This window comes from Pelodiscus sinensis, chromosome 10, assembly GCF_052426305.1.
Source record: "Pelodiscus sinensis isolate ZL-2025 chromosome 10, ASM5242630v1, whole genome shotgun sequence".
Taxonomy (NCBI): domain Eukaryota; kingdom Metazoa; phylum Chordata; order Testudines; family Trionychidae; genus Pelodiscus; species Pelodiscus sinensis.
This window is the reverse complement of record NC_143061.1, coordinates 34,724,533-34,744,088: the sequence shown is the minus strand read 5'-3', so window position 1 is coordinate 34,744,088 and position 19,556 is coordinate 34,724,533. Positions and strand designations below refer to the sequence as shown.

The 19,556-nt window shown below is 44.8% G+C and overlaps 1 protein-coding gene across 3 annotated transcripts in view; it reads right to left on the bottom strand.

The window, feature by feature from the left end:
• The window catches only part of XRN1 (5'-3' exoribonuclease 1), an 88,550-nt gene extending 69,231 nt beyond the window's left edge, over positions 1-19,319 (bottom strand). The window contains exons 1-8 of one of the 3 annotated variants that reach the window (XM_014574044.4): positions 19,033-19,319; positions 12,406-12,638; positions 8,136-8,233; positions 4,290-4,399; positions 4,096-4,206; positions 3,814-3,896; positions 1,159-1,246; positions 910-1,078 (exon numbers count right to left, since the gene is read on the bottom strand). In XM_014574044.4, the coding sequence (XP_014429530.3) occupies positions 910-1,078; positions 1,159-1,246; positions 3,814-3,896; positions 4,096-4,206; positions 4,290-4,399; positions 8,136-8,233; positions 12,406-12,638; positions 19,033-19,107 (967 nt within the window). In that variant the 5' untranslated portion in view covers positions 19,108-19,319. The remainder of the gene's footprint in view (positions 1-909; positions 1,079-1,158; positions 1,247-3,813; positions 3,897-4,095; positions 4,207-4,289; positions 4,400-8,135; positions 8,234-12,405; positions 12,639-19,032) is intronic. The other 2 variants (XM_014574045.4, XM_075937651.2) reach the window with 2 other exon arrangements.
• Between the last annotated feature and the right edge of the window lie 237 nt (positions 19,320-19,556).

Below are 19,556 nucleotides of genomic sequence, written 5' to 3'. Positions count from 1 at the left end.
TCCAAGTTTCCTAACACATTATATATAGAGGATGTTAATCAAACCTAACAGCAACAAAATTAGAGTCCTTACTTTCAAATAATGTACATGCTAAACTCTTCATAATGATTTGTAAACTAAAGAATACTTAGTGCATATAGAACTAAAACTGAAAATTCCTATCAGAATATTCTCCCACTGAAACCTAGAGAGTACAATTTTTCATGTCAGTTTCCACATGTACACCACAGAAAACTTCCTCTCTCCATCTGTTGTTACTCAATCCGTCTTTCTCCATCCACTGTCCCACTACAGGCCCAGAACTCCATTAAACCCTCTGAAATTTCTTAGTATTTTAAAGATACTATACTTTCTTCTCCTAATACAGATTGGATATCTCATAAAAAAATCTACATATTTACCTGTGGACCTATAGTTTCTCCATGCTACCAATTAAACAAATAACCTAAAAAATAACAATCTATGAATAGACTTTATACCTTCTAATAGCCACACTGGAAAAAATAAATATAACTATTATAACTCATCTTGAAAATAATAATATATCAACAATAAAACTGATGTATTATAAAAATGTTGGTAGCTTGCAGATTTATTAGTGAGCAAGTGATACGAGACATCATTCTTATCATTGCAGTCTTTTCCCCTTCTCATTCCTTTCCTGGATCATCTTTTCTGTTGTTGTTTTGTTATTCTTGCCAAGCCAAAAGCAACAAACAATAATGCTATGAAAAAAGCATTAATACCCATGGAACTAGATACAAAAATAAATTGAGTAAGAACACACTTCAGCATGTAGTATGAAACAATACTGTAACTAATGAGGTTTGTATAGGCAACACTTCAGTTTAATCTTTCCTTTGATTTCTGTTCCAGAACTATAAAAATGTTTCTGTTTAAACTACTTACCTCCAAGTTCTGGCAGGACAGCCATATATGTTTTATAAAGCAGTGGCAGTGCATCATGATTAATATGTAAATGAGGTAGATGAGGAATAAAGTCATTGCCTACAAGAAACCCCATTAAGATCCAATCATCTATTATCATTTCAATGTCATATTGAAAGGAAATCTTGTCCTAAAAATAAGAAAATCTTTATGATCAAGTTTGTATATAAAGTTTTAACATCTTTTGCCTATGCTTCCATTAATACTTACTTTTACTGGTGAAAATTCATAGTCAACATATTCTCTCATTAATGACAAGTGCAGTAAATGAAATGTGGTTTCTTCTGGAGCACATGCTCTGTAAATTATTTGAAACACAGAAATCAACTATTTATAAATATTTCTGAAGTATGTATATTAGTCCACTATAATTACACCCCAAAAAGTACTTACCTAGTATGTATTTGGCTGCATTGCTCAAGATTATGTCGTCTGAATACTTATGGTCAGGAAAAAAAAAACTAACTGTATTTTACAAAGATAATGTTTCAATAATACAATTTTGCTTTATGGGCTACCCAGCAAGTATTCTAAAAAGCAGCAGAGACTCAGATTCCAATCCACTAAACAATTACACACTTGCCAAATTTTAAGCATGTGAGTAGTGACATGGATTTTAAAATGTTTGCAGAAGTCTGCTTTTAAGAAAACAGACATGCTGAGTTTGAAAAAGTGAGTGTGGTCTAATGGATTCAGCACAAGTATGTTAAACGGGAATTCCTGCACTCTGCTCCTGGCTCAGATATTGATCCAGTTTATGATTTTGGACAAATCAATATAACTTGTGTCACAACTTTCCCACTAGTACAGTGTTAAAAATCCTTATTTGCCTACTTTGAAGGTATGGTAAGACTAACTAGATACTATCTGTGAAGTGCTCTGAATAGAAGAAAGGTTAAATAACTCCAAAGTACTAATATTGCTGGGGATCCGCCATTGCGGACAAGCCTGTGCACAGAATCATACACAGACTGCTGTTTTTGGCCTGGGAGTATGTTATGAATATAAAATATCCTCTCTCTGAAGTTTATCTGGATGAAAGTCAACCCTATGCAAGTTTGGTGAACAAGGCCCTATGGCACATTTTCAAGTTAAGGGAATAAATACACAAGGGCTTCAGACAATCAGGAAGGTATTTTTTCCCCTTCTCCCCAATGTCTTTTGGCTGGGTTTTGGGTTTGTTTTTTTATCTACTTCCTCTGTAATATCAGAAATGACCCAGAAGGAAAGGGGATGCAGGACAGAGCGGGCTAGTACTCTAAGAATGCATGAAGCATTTACTCTTAGATGCTTATCTGGCTGATTCTTGATTTCATGGTCAACCTCTAGATAATCAGCAGGTGTAGTCACCCAGACCAGTTTGGCAGTGAACTTTGGGGGTTTTATCCTTCCTCTGCAGTATAGGGTGCAGGTCACTTCCTGGGATCATCTGATTACACTCCACTAAATCAATTCTGTGTCATTGTGGAGGCCTTAGTGCATCTCAGCCCCTCCTATTCTCTGCTTTTAATACATAATAGTTTAGTCTCCTGTGGACCTATGTCTAATTTTGGTTGCTTGGTTTAGTGGGTGGGCATGGGAGCCTGATATACAGAAGGTCACACTGGATGATCTGGGGTCCCTTCTGACTTGAAACTCTATTAGACCTGGTAAAGTCCTTTTGCACTGGAATTTATTTTGTGTTCTTAGTTAAAGCACATCAACAAGAGGTATTTCTTTAGGTACATACATGGCTCTCATTACCATAGTAGCTTACAGCTTTCTTGCAAATAAAAAAGCTGTTATCTTTTCCTTCCTTCCTTCCCCACTTCCCTGTCACCAAGAAGTTTAGGACCTGTTAACACAGGGATAGTGATAAGAATAGTTCCTGTGTGGACATTTTAATCCCAGAAGATGCCACCTTATGATTTACCTTTATCTGTTGATTAAAAGAAACTGGGAACAGGGTTCTTAGACTCTGGAATAATAATGACCCGGAGGGAGCTATTCTAGAATAGTTTATTCCTCAACTGCCATTTGGGTCAATTTCCCCATGTAGACAAGTCCTTAGTGTTCTTTTTAATGAATCAATCTATAAGAACAAGGATATTATTGTGGGAAACAGCATCAGTATTGTGCAACGATGGGCAACCACAAATAGTGAGTGGGCTGCATGAATGGCCCTCCTTCACCTCAGCTCCCCTGTCTTTCCCCCTATCCCACGTACCTCTCGCGCACTGAGCACGGGAGCTCCGCATTTACCTGCTCCTCCCAATCTCAGCACTTTTGAAGCATGCAAATAACCTGATTCATGCTCTGTCATCACTCTGCCTCCTTTCTCCCAGAGCTTGAATAGCTGCGAAAACCTGATTTCGCAGTGTTCCAGCCCTGGGACAGAGGGGCAGCAGCAGGGATGGATCGTAAATCAAGTAATTTGCATGGTCATAGGAGGTAAGTGCAATGCTCTGGTGCCCCAACGCGCACGAGGCATGTAGGGGAGGAGGGCAGCCAGGGAGTCTCTGGGCCAGAGGTTGCCCACCACCAGTGTAGTGTGAGCTGCCTACCCTACAGCACAAAGCCAGAGGCACAGTGTGGTGCACTACAGCTCTCAGGATTTCCTAGCAATTCAGATGATACTAAGTTCCACTATCACAAAACTATAGCATTTTTTCCTATTTGCTGATTCAGGAAAATAGAAAAACATGCATATTAATATTCATAAAATGAATATTATAAATGCAGATAAATTTATTTATAATCAAATTAAAATACAACAATTACCTGACTGATTAAATATGCAATCATTTAAAGAAAATATTGTAAGCAACCCAACATCTTTTGGATGACCTTTCTTTCTATAAATAAGGTTTTTCAGAAGCAGTTTACCTCTGGGACTTTTTGCCACCAAATCTGACTTCTTCTCTTAAAAGTGAGAAATGTGACTCGTGACTTGTTAATCCAAGCATAATCTGTGGAAATAATTACAAAGGGGTTTTATTATTATTCAAGAAACAATCGGTGCCAGGATATTTCCTTGCTCAGTGGTTCCTCATTGTAAATTTTTAGTTTGCCATAAACATATTTTTGTCATAATGACAAAAGGCTATGATGTCTGTGACTTGGGCATCTAGTCAATATTTTGTGGGAATATATTATATTTGCACATACCAAATCAGCATCTAAACCATACAGACAGTGTCTTGTGTTTGGATCGTAATCAGCCTTTGTTTTCTCTGATCGGATAAATTCCATAATTTTATGCTCTCCTTCACCTGGTGTCTAAATGTAAAGACAAAATAATTCAGTAAACACTATTCCGCAAAATACTATTTAAAAAAAATCAGTAATATAAACATAATAACCTCGTGGCCTGATAAGTAGACAGTTACACCTTGCCAGGATTTGTCTGTTGAAATCTTCATATTTACAAAATACTTCAGATGTTCGTGCAACCTGGCCATGAAATCGGTCCCTAGTAACAGAAATCTTTAAGTTAACCTTCTGACACACTTTAAAACAATGAGCAGTCCTGTGGCACCTTAAAGGCTAATAAATATATTACATCGTGCGCTTTAGTAGGTAAAATCCATTTAATCAGATGAGCTGAAGTGGGTTTTATCCACAAAAGCTCATGATATATAATATATATTTGTTAGTTTCTAATGTACCACAGAACTGTTCATTTTTTTCAAGTTACAGACTAAGGGTACGTCTACACTGCAAGGCTATCCCGAAATAGCTATCCTATGTCATTTGAAAGGGTCCGCTATTGCGAAATATAGCCAATCACTATTTCGGCATCCCTGTAAACCTCCTTCCACTAGGGATAAGGGATGTCTAAAAATAATGTATTATTTCGAAATCTGGTGCTGTGTAGACGCGTCAAATTTCGAAATAGCCTATTTTGAAATAGATTTGAAATAACATACGCAATTTGCGTAGTGCAAATTGCGTATCTTATTTCAAACTAAGGGTGCAGTGTAGGCACACCCTAACACAGCTAACACTCAGACTTCAGATACTTGTCATTTAACAATAAGCAGTCTTGTGGCACCTTAGAAACTAACAAATATCTATATCAGGGGACAGCAACCTACAGCACACATACCATAAAAGTGGCATATGAGCCGATTCTGAGTGGCATACGCAGTGGGAGCTTGGTACCTTTCTTCCTCTGTGCAGTGGCTGGAACCTTGCAGTCGCCATGCAGCTGCAGGCTGGAGAACCAGCTCTGCCTTCCTGCTGAAAGGGCAATCAGGTAGTGCGTGGGGGCCAGGACAACCCAGCAAGCAGAGCGGGAAGCATGACCTCACACTGAGCTCCGCATCCTTGGCACTGTCCCTGCTCAGTCTGGGTGTGCAGCTCCCAGGAGCTAAGGGGTTAACAACCTCCCTCCCCTGTTCACTACAAGTTCTGCTCCTTGCTCTGGGAGGAGGGCAGGACTGGAGCTGCTCTGCAGATCCAGGGCAGGGTGGCCGGTCATGAGCTGCTACTGCCTCCCTGTGGCACTAGGGCCCAGGTTGTACTGTGCTGCTCCCCACAGTGTGTGTGCGGGGGCAGGGAGCCCCTTCCCTGGCACCCTGCTGTGTCTGGCTGGACTGGAACCCTAGGCTCTGCCCACTCCAACCCCAGAGCAGCGGCCTACAGATGAGGGGCAAGCCCTGGCAAAGTGACTCTGTCTGTTCCCCCTCCACCCCCCACTGCTCCCGGGGGGGCTGCGAGTCCCAGCACTGCTGCCATGCATGGTGGGGGCAAAGGGATGTGGGGGTGAGGGGGCTGAAGGAGGATGCGGGGACAGGATGGGAGGGGGTAGGGGTTGCACTGATGGGGATGGGGCAATGCAGGGGACCAGGCTACAGGGGCGAATCATGGGGCTGAGTGGAGCAAGCCTGGACCAGTGGAAATATGTAAGAGGGATACAATTTTACTTTGCAGAAGCTGCACTTTTCTTTACACTCCACTTCTTTGCGTCCCTTCCCAACTAGTTATTTGGCTGCATTCTCATCCTCTCATCTTTTCTTCATTACTTCCCCAACCTTTCCCGCCATCAAATTCCCTCTCATATCCCCACCCCACACCATCTCATGCTGTTAAACTCCCTTCCAGACCCTGCTCTCCGCACCCCACCTCCTGCATCCCTATCCCACTTGCTGGCAGCACTGTCCCACACTTTGAAACCTTCATTTCTGTCCCCACCCCAGAGCCTAAGGAGTTCCACAAAATCCACTAAAATCAGAACCCCAGAAAAGTAAATCTGGCCTATGGGAAGCCCTGAACCTCAGTGCTCCCTGTCCCTTCCTCTCACCTTGTGGGGACTAGAGTGCCAGAAGAATTAGGTGTCTCAGCTGGGGGCCACATCAGTGAGGGTTGAGGGTTTCTGGAGGAGTTTTTTCGTTTGTTTGTTTTGTTTCTCACTTGTGTGGTCCCCAACTGATTTTTCTGTAGGCCAGTGGCCCCTGATCCAAAAGAGGTTCCCTACCCCTGCCATAAATAAAGAAAACATTGATACTTTTTGTGTGGGACATTGTAATGAGCCACCCACTAACCAGAAGAGGAAGCACCACCTACGAACCCTTGTTGGCAGGTCCAGTTGCACTTAGCCCCGCCCACAGGAAGCCAGAGGGCGGGTCTAGGACTATGAGATGCCTGGCCCTTGCTCCCACAGCGAAGGCCTCATCCGTGCTGCCCCGGCCAGAGGATTGGTTTGGGCCGCCTGGACCCCTGTCAACCCCAGAGCCCTGGCCCGGACTGCTGAGACACCAGCCACTGCCTGAACCCACGTGACCCCTCTGTGACCCTTGCCAGGCACCGACGACTAGGCTGGCCAACTAGGACCCCTGCCTGAGCCAGAGCACACGGACACTCTGCCAGAATCTGGTAGGCCCACAGGGGGCATTGGAAAGTGGCCCAGGGATAGCTGACCTCGGGGCGGCTAAGGACACGGAGGTTGGGTGGGCAGCGTGTTGTGGCCTGGACCCCCACTGATCCCTGCCCTTGTCCACGTGTAACAGCCTGGATCCCCGCCAACCTAGTGGCTGCAAGGCCACCACTATCAGGACCCTGGGCCAGGATGGAGTGGAGAGGGTGGGCCTGCATCCCCCCCACCACTCCCCCTTTGGGAGGCAGGTTCCCTGTGGGGCAAAACCCTCTGCGCTTGTTGGCTCTCCTGGAGTGAGGAGACTCAATCCCTGCCCAGCTGGGACCTGGTCAGAGCTTTAACTGCTGAACAACTGGAAATAGACACTTGTGCAGGACCCAGGGCTGCACCTTAAATTCTGAACTATTTGTGTTAACCCCTTGTCTGTCCACCCGCCCTGACCCAGGGCTGGGCGTCAAACTGTTGCCTGGCCAATGGCGAGGCCGAGGAGTGCCTCTCAGATGTGTGGGCACTCTAGGAAGGCCCACCCGCTGACTGGGGACCCTTTACAGACATAAATTAATATTTTACTTTATTTAAAACAGAATTTGATAAACGAACATGAGAAAGTTAAAACACTTAATCTGTTTAATATTTTAAATTAAACAGTTCTCCCTAGGTGCAGTTGGTTCAGAAAATATGGTCACTGTACCCCGCCTGCCCCAGCCCCTTCCTGCCCCAGGCACACACATCCATAAGTAGAAGTGAATAAGTTAAATCTTGGCACGCTACTTCTGAAAGGTTGCCGACCCCTGATACAGATCATGAACTTTCACGGGTAAAACCAAATTCCATTTACACATTTATGAGCAGGGCTCGACAAATCCGTGAATCTACTCGCCCATGGTGAGTAGATTTCAGCCAGTCGCCCCGTTCACCAGCAGCGCGCACATGCGCAGTGCAGGTCTGGCGCATGCGCAGTGCGGGGCTAGTGAGTGGATTTTGTCGCGGTTTGTCGAGCCCTGTTTATGAGGATATTAGTGATAGAAAAAAAGTTAATTTTTGGAAAGGATGGAAGGTGGAGTACTTTTGAAAATCTCACACATTTAATTTTAAAACCTGAAGACTCTTCAAAAGCATCCAAGTGGCTTAGCAGAACAAATTCTATTGAAAAATCAGTTTGATTTGTATTCCTTACTCACTCAGGCACTTTCAGAAATCCTGTAATTTCAATTCAAACATATCAAAAGCAGATACATAACAGAAGGAGAAGAGAAAAAATTTCAGATGACAGAAAGACAAAATGATTAATCACAGTAATTCTCCTGTAAGTAACCAGCAATTTTCCTACCTGGTGTAATACAGTTGGAGTCAAACCTGGCTTCTGTAGGGAGAACTTCTCCTTTTTCTAGAGCCTTTTTAATTTTGTCCTCTGCCTCTTTTGCTGACCTAAAAAAACCCATTGCATTTTACAGCTCTGTATGTTTTTCCTCCAAAAGTTAAATTTAGAGTTATTTTAATAGAAAAGCAAATTTAACTCTTAAACGGCCTTTTAATTTTATTTTTAGTATTCCTAAAAAGAGAAGTTGTTAAATTTTTTTTACAGCAAGGGTAAGATGTAGTATGCATATACTAATAGCATATAGAACAGGGGTGGGCAAGATCTGGCCATGGGCCAGATCCGACCCACGGAGTCTTTTGCCTTGGGGTCCTGCTGGGCTGCTAGTTGGGAGCCACTTAAGTACCTACCTCCTGGCCACAGCCAGTCTCTGGCACCCCGAGTCCCTCCAACTCCCCTACTTCCTGCCCCAGATCACCACCCAAACACTCTGCACCTTCCTCCCCAAGTCACAACTTCCTCCTAGACCTGCACTCCCTCCTACTCCTTTCTCCCAGGTCAGAATCCTCTCCTGCATCCATATTCCTTCCCAAACTCTGCATCCTAATCCCATCCCAGGTTGCAACCCCTTCCTTCAGCCAAACTCCCACTCAGATCTCACATCCTCTCCTGCACCGCAGTCCTCTACCCTGAGCTCCCCTCAGAACCCAACTTCCATCCCTGACCCTGCATGCTCGCCACAGAAAAGTGCGGCCCTTGACCACTTACCAAAATCTTGGTAGTGCCCCCCCATAAAAAAAAAATGATTGCCCACCCCAATATACAGGGATGAGAAGACCATTTGCGAGGCAATGGGAGGAAAGAAAACCAGCTGGGGGACAACATGAGAGACAGAAACTTAAAGATTTGACAAGGGTCATCAGAGTCAGTGCTGGGTGAAAGACTGAATGAAGCGCTGAATGAAGGAAAAAACTGTCTAGTGATACTAGCAGGACATCGTATCTATCAACATTTCCAACAGAAAATGAAAGTGACAACATCCAAAGAATATGGCTCCCATGAAAAGCCCCTTCTCAGTCAAGCATTTTTTAAAATGTTTTTCAACTGCCAACAGATAAATAGCAAAAGTCAAATTACTGGCTCGGCTAATCTTTTCCCCACAGAATTAAATGGCATTGTCCTCAAATTAATTCCTCTTATATCTCTTCTTTTTTGATGCTGATGTTTTCCTTCTCCCCCTGACCCATGTCCCTTCACATTTTTTCCTGGTATGGTTCTATTCTTTTTTCATGTTTTTAATTTTTTCTTTAAAACTCTCTGGCTTTCTTATTTGTTCTTTCCACATTTTTTTTATCCCCCATTATCTCCCCTCCTCAACCCCATGCCAACCTTGCTTGCTGCCCCACCATTTGTTTTTCTTGTCCTCCCAATGCCCCCCAAATGCTGTCTAAGCCTTTAGCTTCCTTTTTTCCCCAGCTAGTGACAATAATGAGTTGTAGGAGGCAGGCGAAACCTGAAAAGAATCAGCTTACAGTGAATAGAAATCCCCATAGCACTAACAGGAAGGGAGCACTGTAGCATAAGGTGTTCAGAACGAACTGCCTAAGGAAATAGCTAGCCCTATCTCCAAATTCTGATATACCTGTCAACATGACTGCTGTCCCCAAAGTTCACAAGAACAGCATGTGTGAGCAGTAAACATCAAGATTTTGATAACTGCAACTATAGGATCATAGAATACTAAAACTGGAAGAGACCTAGAGAGGTCAAGTCCAGTCCCCTGCCCTCATGGCAGAATCAACCACTGTCTAGATCAGCGGTTCTCAAACTTTTTGGGCTCCGGAGCCCTTTACATGCGTAAAAATGTATGCAGAGCCCCAGCAGACCACTGATTGTATGTGTTGTACTTATCGACATTTCCAGTTTATCAACATCATAGAGCCTCTGGAGATGTCTCGCAGAGTCCTGGGGCTCCGCGGAGCACAGTTTGAGAAACACTAGTCTAGATCATTCCTGACAGATATCTATCCAACCTAGTCTTAAATATCTCCAGTGCTGGAGATTGCACAATCTCCCTAGGAAATTTTTCAGTATTTAACCACCCTGACAGTTAGGAAGTTTTTCCTAATGTCCAACCTAAGCCTCCCTCGCAGCAATCTAAGCCCATTGCTTTTTGGCCTACCATCAGTGGCCAACAAGAACAATTTTTCTCCCCCCTCCTTGTAAAACCCTTTTAGATAATTGAAAAATGCTATCGTGTCCCCCCTTACTCTTCTCTTCTAAACTAAACGATCCCAATTTTTTCAGTCTTCCCTCATAGCTGTTTTCTAGATATTTAATCATTTTTGTTGATCTTCTCCAATTTCTCCACATCCTTGAATGTGGTGCCCAGAACTGGACACAATTTTTCAGTTGAGCCAAATCAGCACAAAGTAGAGCAGAAGAATCACTTCTCGTGTATTGCCATCAACGCTCCTGTTAATGCATCCCAGAATCATGTTTGCTTTTTTTGCAACAGTCACACTGTTAACTCATATTTAGCTTGTGGTCCGCTATTGACTCCTAGATCCCTTTCTGCAGTACTCCTTCCTAGACTGTTGCTTCCCATTCGGTATATATGAAATTGATTGTTCTTTCCTATATATGATCCAGATATAAAACATTTAGCTAGCCTGATGGTTAACATGACTAGTTTTAATAATTCCCAAGTCTCATTCTTTCTTCTCCACAATGGCTGTCAAGGAACCCTCATATAGTGACCACAAAGACCTCCTCAGAGATGGCACACACAGATTCCAAAGGAAGTATCCCTATTAAGGATGTTAAATTGTGGTTATCTGGCTAATTGTGTTGTTGATACCATTTGTATTGAATATATGATTAGGCGAAAAGGGCTGCTCTGCAAAGCTGCAGTGGGGGCAGCTCCCGGAGCCAGCTTGAGCCAGGACTAAGTAGTCCCAGCTCGTGCTGGCTCTGGGAACCACCCCTGCTGCAGTTCTGCATTTTAAATGTTGTAACAACTGCTGGGCTCTTACTGCATTTTAAATGCAGAGGCACAGCATCCCAGACCAGCATGAGCCAGGACTGCTTGGTCCTAGGTCACATTGAGTCCAGCAGTCCCTTTTCATGATGGCCAACCCTGTCTTCCGTGAACAGGGGCAGGTGCTGGAGCAGCCTCTATTCATTACAACCAGGGCTGGCTACCACAAACAGAGGCTGCTATGGCACCAGCCCCTGTCTGCAACTGACAGAACTGGCTGCAGCCAAGGGCTGTTGGACTCAACGCGAGCCAGGACCAGACAGTCCTGGCTCATGTTGGTCCTGGATGCTGTGCCTCTGCATTTTAAATTTAGTAAGAGCCCAGCACATGGCCAGGCCGCCTCGGACAGGGGCTGCTTGGTGGAAGCAGCTCCTGGCCACTGGGACTCCTGTGGACAGGGGCTTCTGCCAGAGCAGCCTCTACCCAAGGTGAGCCTTGGCCCACTGCAGGCAGAGGCTGCTTTGCAGCAGCCTCCCCTATCCCCTTTTACTACCTCTGATAGAGGCAGTGGGGAGGAGGAGGGGGCAGGGGGAGCAGGCAGCACTGCAGAGATGGTGCTGGGGGGGATCTGACTTTTAAGCACTTTTAAGATCCCCCCAGCACCAACTCCTGTTGCCACCCCCTTCCTGCCTCTTATAGAGGCAGGAAGGGGGAAAATGAGTAGTCAATACTCCACTCAACTACCCGATAAACTTATGCTTATCGCGTAGTTGACTACTAGCTAACATCCCTAAGCCCTATTACTACCTCCTTGCAAAGCGATACACTGGAATATAAATATTTACAGAAAAACAGTCTTAAAGATAGAAAAAAGAAGCAGAACCTATAATTGCTGTTCCCCTAAAGATACATGCAATGCTAGGTCATAATTTTTGGGTCCAGACTCCTTTGAATGAACTACCCCAAACTTTATAGGCTCATAATTCTAAGCCATTGGCTGCAAGAGTAAACGATTTATACCAGTTTCTGTAGCACTATGCAAACTGAGTTCACTTCAAAAGCAAAGGATGAAAAGTACTCCCCAATGTATACAGGTTTTTTTTCAAATGCACTGGCAAAAAAACCTCAATTCTGAAGAATGACTGCTCAGTTATTACTTAACAAAAAAAAAAGTCAAAACCATAATCATTTAAAACTTTGTATTTTATACTTATTTCAATTTGAAATTAAAAAAAAATCTCATAAACAGGTGCTATCCAATGTATTCACAAACACACCAATACAGTATTAAAATATTTTCACCTAAAACGTCTCCCACGCTGCTGGTTCATTTTTGCTCTTGGAGCCACTCCATCAACGGCCATGAAGAAAACCTTTCTTGGTTTAATAATACGAAACAATACTTCCAAGTAGTGGAAAATATCAGCAAAGATCTTATCATCTGAGATTCTGAAGTGAACATCATCATCATTAGGGTGTGAACACTGATGGATGATACCATTCATATCCAGGTACAAGTTGTCAAATTCTGGAATCTAGGAAAAAAGACATTTAATGTTTTACTGATAACGCTTACCAATCACAGACCTAGAAACAGTTGCCTTTGTTCAGTGACAGCAGAAACAACAGAAGCTGTCTTCCAAAGTAGGAAAACCTCAGCAGTTTCTGAGCTGTGTGAGACAAGGGATTTTCCTGGGGACTGATTGTAAACATAGAGGCGGGGGCATTGGTTAGGTCCAGTTGAGTGTAAAGTAAGGTAAAAGTTGCCAGAAAACCTGAAGATAATGAAAGATATGCAGAGACCATGACCTTGAATGCAAGCAGAGACAGAATTCCTTGGGGCACTGGACTCTGCTAAAAAGCAGGCATGCAAAATGTGAGCAAGGAAGCTGTTCACTATTTGTTCCTACTGTTTTCAGGAAAATGGCATTTTTGCATACATTCTTTGTAAATAAACAGACTTGCACCACAAAAATACCTTGCTCATATAAATAATGCAGCATGGCTCCAAATATTGGCTAGCTGCTTGGGCCAACAGGTACCACCATGTTTTTGTCCAAAAATTCAACACCAACAAGGCCAGTTTGTAAGCAAACATATCCATTTTGTACACACATCTACTTGCTTGATGTTGTAAGTAATCCTAACCATGAGAGTCCCCTGCTAGTTTCTGTAGGATTGTTTGCTCACTTTGTGACAACCTATTGTGTTGTTGCTGAACCATCCTCTCACATGGGAAATGTTTTTGGATTTGTGTTCTAGAGTCAGGAGGAGCAGAGTTCTATTTCAGTATTGGCAAACATGAAGTGAAGGAAAAGGTAGAGGCAAGATTAAAAAGGAACTAATACATCTCTAATATCTAGTGTCTTGTTTGTACAGCTGGCTCTGCAATGTATTACACTACAGCTGATGCACAGTGCTCAGTAATTATTTTTATGCGCTTCCTAAAACGGTATTTAGTCCCTCCAATAAAGGACCTAATTTTGCGGTCCAAGTAAAACTGCATATCCAAAGTCCACCACATCCACATGGACACCAGCTCTTCAGTCACAAGAGGATGTGTGTTGCAGTGACAGCACTCTATAAAAGCTCCAAAACTTGGGTGAGCCGCATGACCTTTTCACATGAAGCAGAACATATAGAAGGATAGCAGAGGGCATTTTCTACATATGAAGAAGCATACTTTAATTACATTTATAAATAATAATCTTTGTTTTGCACACAAACTGCCCTTTATCTTCTATCACTTTTTCAGCAAGAGCAAACAGAAGAACAAACAACATAACCCTGTCCAGTAGGGCTCCCTCCCCCTACTTCAAACAAAACAAACCCTGTTACTTGTTGCTTCAGTATTTGAGTAGCTGGCCCAATAGTTTACATCATTCTAGTAGTGTGCGGCTTTGAAATACCCCATCCCTTTCCCCTCCTCCCCCTTGTTGCCTCTTTCTGATACAGGCAGCAGGGGGAGGGCAGTGACTAAAAAAGCATAACTAAAAAACTGTTTGATAGCAGCCCAAGTATGATATGTTTATTTGAATAGCCAATAATGTTAGGTGCCCAATTTGGAAAATGGCCTTAAAGTTTCTAAATTTACATTTAGACACCTAAATGAAAATTGCCTGACTAGAGATGCTGCATGTGAGCACAATAATCAACCAGTCACAAGTGTTTTGATGTGCAGCTATTTGGCTGTATTCTCACCCTCTAACCCTGTGGTCATCAACCAGTTGAGCGCGAGGCGTTCTGGGCCTCCCATTTCCTCCCACCCCCAAGAAGCCCCACTAACTACCTCGAGCAACAATGAAGGTGGTGGCAGCTTTCAGTGGGATGGAGGGAAGTCCTACAGCTGCGCATCACTTCCAGGGGTTCCAGAAATGCGCTAGCTGTTTCCTTGCCCCAGATCCCTGGCATTCCGGGAACTTACCGGGTAAGTCCCCGGAGGCTTTCCCTTCTCTGCAGAAGGGGGGAGTCAGGCCCAGAAGGAGCACGTGTGCAGGCTTCCCTGCTCCGTGGGGTGGGTTGGCCCCGAGAGGTCGCATGCGTGGGCTTCCCCCCTCTGCGGGGTCGGCCCGGGAGGGAGTGCGCAAAGGAGGCTTCCCTCCGAGGCTGGTGTAGGGGACTCCCTGACCCCATTGGCACCCTGTCCCCGAACCCTGTTCCTGCCCCCCAAACCCTGTTCCTGACCCCTGCCGCAGAACCTCGTCCCCCGCCCTCCTGCCCCCCATTCCCTTCTCCCCTGTCCCCCTTCTGCAGAAACCTGCCCCACCACTGGCACCCTGTCCCCTGCTGCAGAAACCTGTCACCCCCAGCCCTCTGTCCCCCACTGCAGAAATCTATCCCCTACTGCAGAAACCTGTCCTCCTGGCACCCTGTTTCCTCTCCCATGCCCTCAGCCACAGAACTCTGTCCCTCTCCCCTACTGCAAAAACCTGTTCCCTTGCCCCTGCCACCAGCTGTAGAACTCTGCCCCCACTGGCACCCTGTTCCCTGCCCCAGCACCCACTAGCACCCTTCCCCAGTACCATGTCCCCTGCTCCCAACTGACTTTTCTGTGCGTCAGTGACCCCTGACTCAAGACAGGTTCCCTGCCCATCTCATAAACAAAGACAATGCAGAAACTTTGTGTGTTTGACACAGTATTTTATTTAAAATGAAGCCTGGCCAACAAACCCCCAATTGGGGCCAAGCCCTCATCTGCCCACAGCCATTCCTGCATTCCCCCTTCCCCTAGACCTGAGCTTATCATACACTGGAACTTCCTGCCCTGAGCCCCTCACATACCTCAACCCAAATTCCTGCACCCTCACATCCACAAGCATCTGGCTTGCTTAGTACCCCAACACTGCCCGGCCTGGAGCCCCCTCCCCGAGCCAGCATCCCCTTCTCCACCTCCTGCTGCATCCAGATTTCCTCCCAGAGCTTGCACCTCTCACCCCTTCCCACACCCAAATCCCTCATTCCCACCCCAGAGCCTACACATACTGTCTCAACCCAGCGAGGGTAAGGCTAGACTGCAGTTTTTCAGGATTCTGGAGATATCCCAGAAAAACTCTCCTGCATCCAGGGATGCGTTTGTTCTTCCGCTTTTTTTAGTGGAAGAGCAAACATGCTCTTCTGGTCACCCCTATATTCCTCTTTCCACGACAAATAAGGGGGCTTCCAAAAGAAGGGTTTTTTCTGACATTTGGTCCAGTCTAGACAGGCCAAACGTTGGAAAAACCTCTTCCTACAGAAGAATTGGAAAAAAAAAAAAAAGGCAGCAGTATAAGGATTGGGGATAGCAAATGATGGAGAGCAGGAGAATAGAAAGGGGCGGGGCTTCAAGAAAAGGGCAGGGAAGTAGATCTTGGCTTGGTCTGTCATTTAAAAAGCGATCTTGGGTATGTAAAGGTTGGAGACCACTGCTCTAACCCTTTTCTGCATTACTCCACAACACGCTCCCACCCCCAAACAGTTAAATCAGTCAGGGTATAAAAAACCCACATCCTGACTGACAGTTATGGTGGCAAAAAACACAGTGTAGTCACAGCTATCTCAACAGAAGAGTGCTTCTGTCAACATAGTTAAGATTGTTTTGGGAGGCAGTGTTCCTATACTGGCAGAAAAACTCCTTAGGGAGGTATGTTAGCACATATACACCGAATAAAGTCTCTCTAGTAAATGCCCAGCCTAAAATTAACTCTTAATTGAAGCTAACTGGGCCAGAAAGTAAAATTCAAGCATTTGCTGGTGGCATAGTGTTCAGCTAAAACAGTTTTTTAACATTAGGACAAAAATAAACATTTAGAAGTACTTTACAAAGATTCCTATCAGGCAGTTTAGGAACATTTTTATATTATAGAACAAAAATTAAAAAAAACTCAGAAACAGTATTAATACAAAGGTTTCTATTAAATTAAAAAGAAACAATATAAAAATACATGTGGATTTAAACATATCCCTGATGTTCCTAACCCAAGCTTTGCAACATTGTTTTAGTGTTTAAGAACAAGAAAGTAAAACTGGCCACAGAAAATGCAAAACAGAAATAAAAGTGAAACCGATCAGTTGATTTCCCTTGTTATGTGCAAATTACATGCTATCAAATAAATGAAATCTTTGTTCGACAAGATGGATAAACTAAGATGTTGGACACTGATAAACAATGCCCTCCATTAACTATAACAAAAAACAGGACTATGTAGCACTTTAAAGACTAACAAGATGGCTTATTAGGTGATGAGCTTTCGTGGGCCAGACCCACTTCCTCAGATCAAATAGTGGAAGAAAATTGTCACAACCATATATACCAAAGGATACAAAAAAAAAAAAATGAACACATATGAAAAGGACAAATCAAATTTCAGAACAGAAGGCGGATGGGGGGGAAGGGAAATGTCTGTGAGCTAATGATATTAGAGGTGATAATCCGGGAAGCTATCTTTGTAATGGGTAAGATCATTAGAGTCTTTATTCAAACTTAAGTGTAAAGCGTCGAATTTAAGCATGAATGACAGTTCGGAGGATTCTCTTTCAAGTGTAATCTTAAAAGGCCTTTGAAGCAGGATGCAGGTAATCAAGTCGTTGAGACAATGTCCTTGCTGGTTGAAATGGCAGGAAACTGTTTTTTCTTTGTGATCCTGTCTAATATCTGTTTTGTGGGCATTGATTCTTTGGCGAAGTGTCTGAGATGTTTGTCCAATGCTATCATGTGCCGAAAGTGTCCGTCTGCTATGTACGTTGGACAAACGTCTCAGACACAAAGAAAAAACAGTAAATTGAAAAAGCAAATGGAAAAAAAAAAGCAAATTGAAAGAGCCAGACGAATACCTAGAAACCATCTACTTCAAGACAGACCCAAGAAAACCAACTGTAGAACACCACTTGTCATCACCTACAGCCCCCAACTTAAACCTGTCCAACACATTATCAATAAACTACAGCGTATACTGGAACAGGATACTAAACTCCAAGAGTCTCTGGGAGACAGACCCATAGTCTCCTATAGACAACCACCTAACCTCAAGATGATTCTTACCAACAACCACAGGACATACCACACTAACAACAACCCTGGTACCTTCCCTTGCAACAAATCCCGTTGCCAGCTTTGTCCACATATTCACTCTGCTGATACCATTATTGGACCTAACCAAGTGAGTTATAAGATCAAGAACACATATTCCTGCGCATCCAGAAATATAATTTATGCTATCATGTGCTGAAAGTGTCCGTCTGTTATGTACATTGGACAAACGTCTCAGACACTTCGCCAAAGGATCAGTACCCACAAAACAGATATTAGACAGGATCACAAAGAAAAAACAGTTTCTTGCCATTTCAACCAGCAAGGACATTGTCTCAACGACTTGATTACCTGCATCCTGCTTCAAAGACCTTTTCAGACCACACTTCAAAGAGAATCCTCCGAACTGTCATTCACGCTTAAATTCGACACTTTACACTTAGGTTTAAACAAAGACTCTAATGATCTTACCCATTACAAAGATAGCTTCCCGGATTATCACCTCTAATATCATTAGCTCACAGACATTTCCCTTCCCCCCCCCCATCCGCCTTCTGTTCTGAAATTTGATTTGTCCTTTTCATATGTGTTCATTTTTTTTGTATCCTTTGGTATATATGGTTGTGACAATTTTCTTCCACTATTTGATCTGAGGAAGTGGGTCTGGCCCACGAAAGCTCATCACCTAATAAACTATCTTGTTAGTCTTTAAACTGCTACATAGTCCTGTTTTTTGTTTCAACTACACCAGACTAATACGGCTACATTTCTATCTCCATTAACTATGATTTTCAACCTGTGTCTATCTAAATGATAATTAGCTTAAAAAATCTGTAGCTTATTATTTCAGTAAACAACACCGTGACTACAGCAATACATCTCCCCACTTTTCAATCATTTACTATTTACACAAATACTTTATATTTACTTTTAGCCTACCATCAGTTACTTGCAGAGAAGCAGAGTTAGACTCGGGGTGAGCACTTCTGAAAACCCCACCTATATGTTGGCTTCTACATCCAAGTAATACTGTCAAGCAAAACAGCTGCATTCTGTCTTGTAAAAGGCGCCTTCCAAACGTACCAACAGGGGCTGAACTAAACCTCAGCGCGCCCCGGGAACGAAAGATCGACGCCCAGATGCGGGAAGTCCACACCAGCCTCAGCCGCCCAGCAGCTGCGCCAGCGGGTCCTTATCGGGGGGGCCCGAGTCGGGGCTCGCTTTCTAGCACCGGGCGCTGGGGGGAACCCCCGGGAGCGACCTGGGGCCTTGCACGGGCGAGGCAAGTCAGCGTAGCCCTGAGGAACCGAGCCCGGAGCCGTTCGCGGTGCCGGGCCCGCCGAGGCGGGGGGACACTCTCCCCGGCCCGAGCGGCCAAGGCAGGCGGCGCGAACCCCCCCGCCTCCCGACCCTGCGTCGCTCACCTGATGCTCCTTCAGCACCTGGCTGAGGCAGGGATACCGCTCCGAGACCCACCGGTAGAACTTGGGGACCCCCATGGCCGCCGCCTACTCGAAGCCCGACGGGACCCAACCAGCCCTTCCCCCTCAGCCGGCTTCCTTCCGGCGCGTCCTACTGACAGCCAGGCCGCCCAGCCGCCACAGAGCGCGGCGCAGAGCGGCCCTACAGCCATAGAGAGGCAGAGACAGAGCGTCCTTCCTCGCCTCCTTCTCCCGGCCTAAGGCGGGGGCAGCCCTCCCCGCACGCAGCTCAGCGCGCTCCCGCGGGCAAGCGGCGCCCTGCGCGGACCAGCCGCACAGACCTTCCCTCTCTGCCCCCACGCGCCCCGGCCAGGGAGTCGCAGCGGCAGCGTGTGAAGTCTGGAGCTCGGTCCCGGGGCAGCTGGACCAAGCCTTTCCGCCAGCAGGGGCCCCGCGGTGGGGTCCATAAGAGAGCGAGGCTCCTAGGGGCCCGTAGCAAGACACCGTCCCCCCGCTGCTGTGGACAC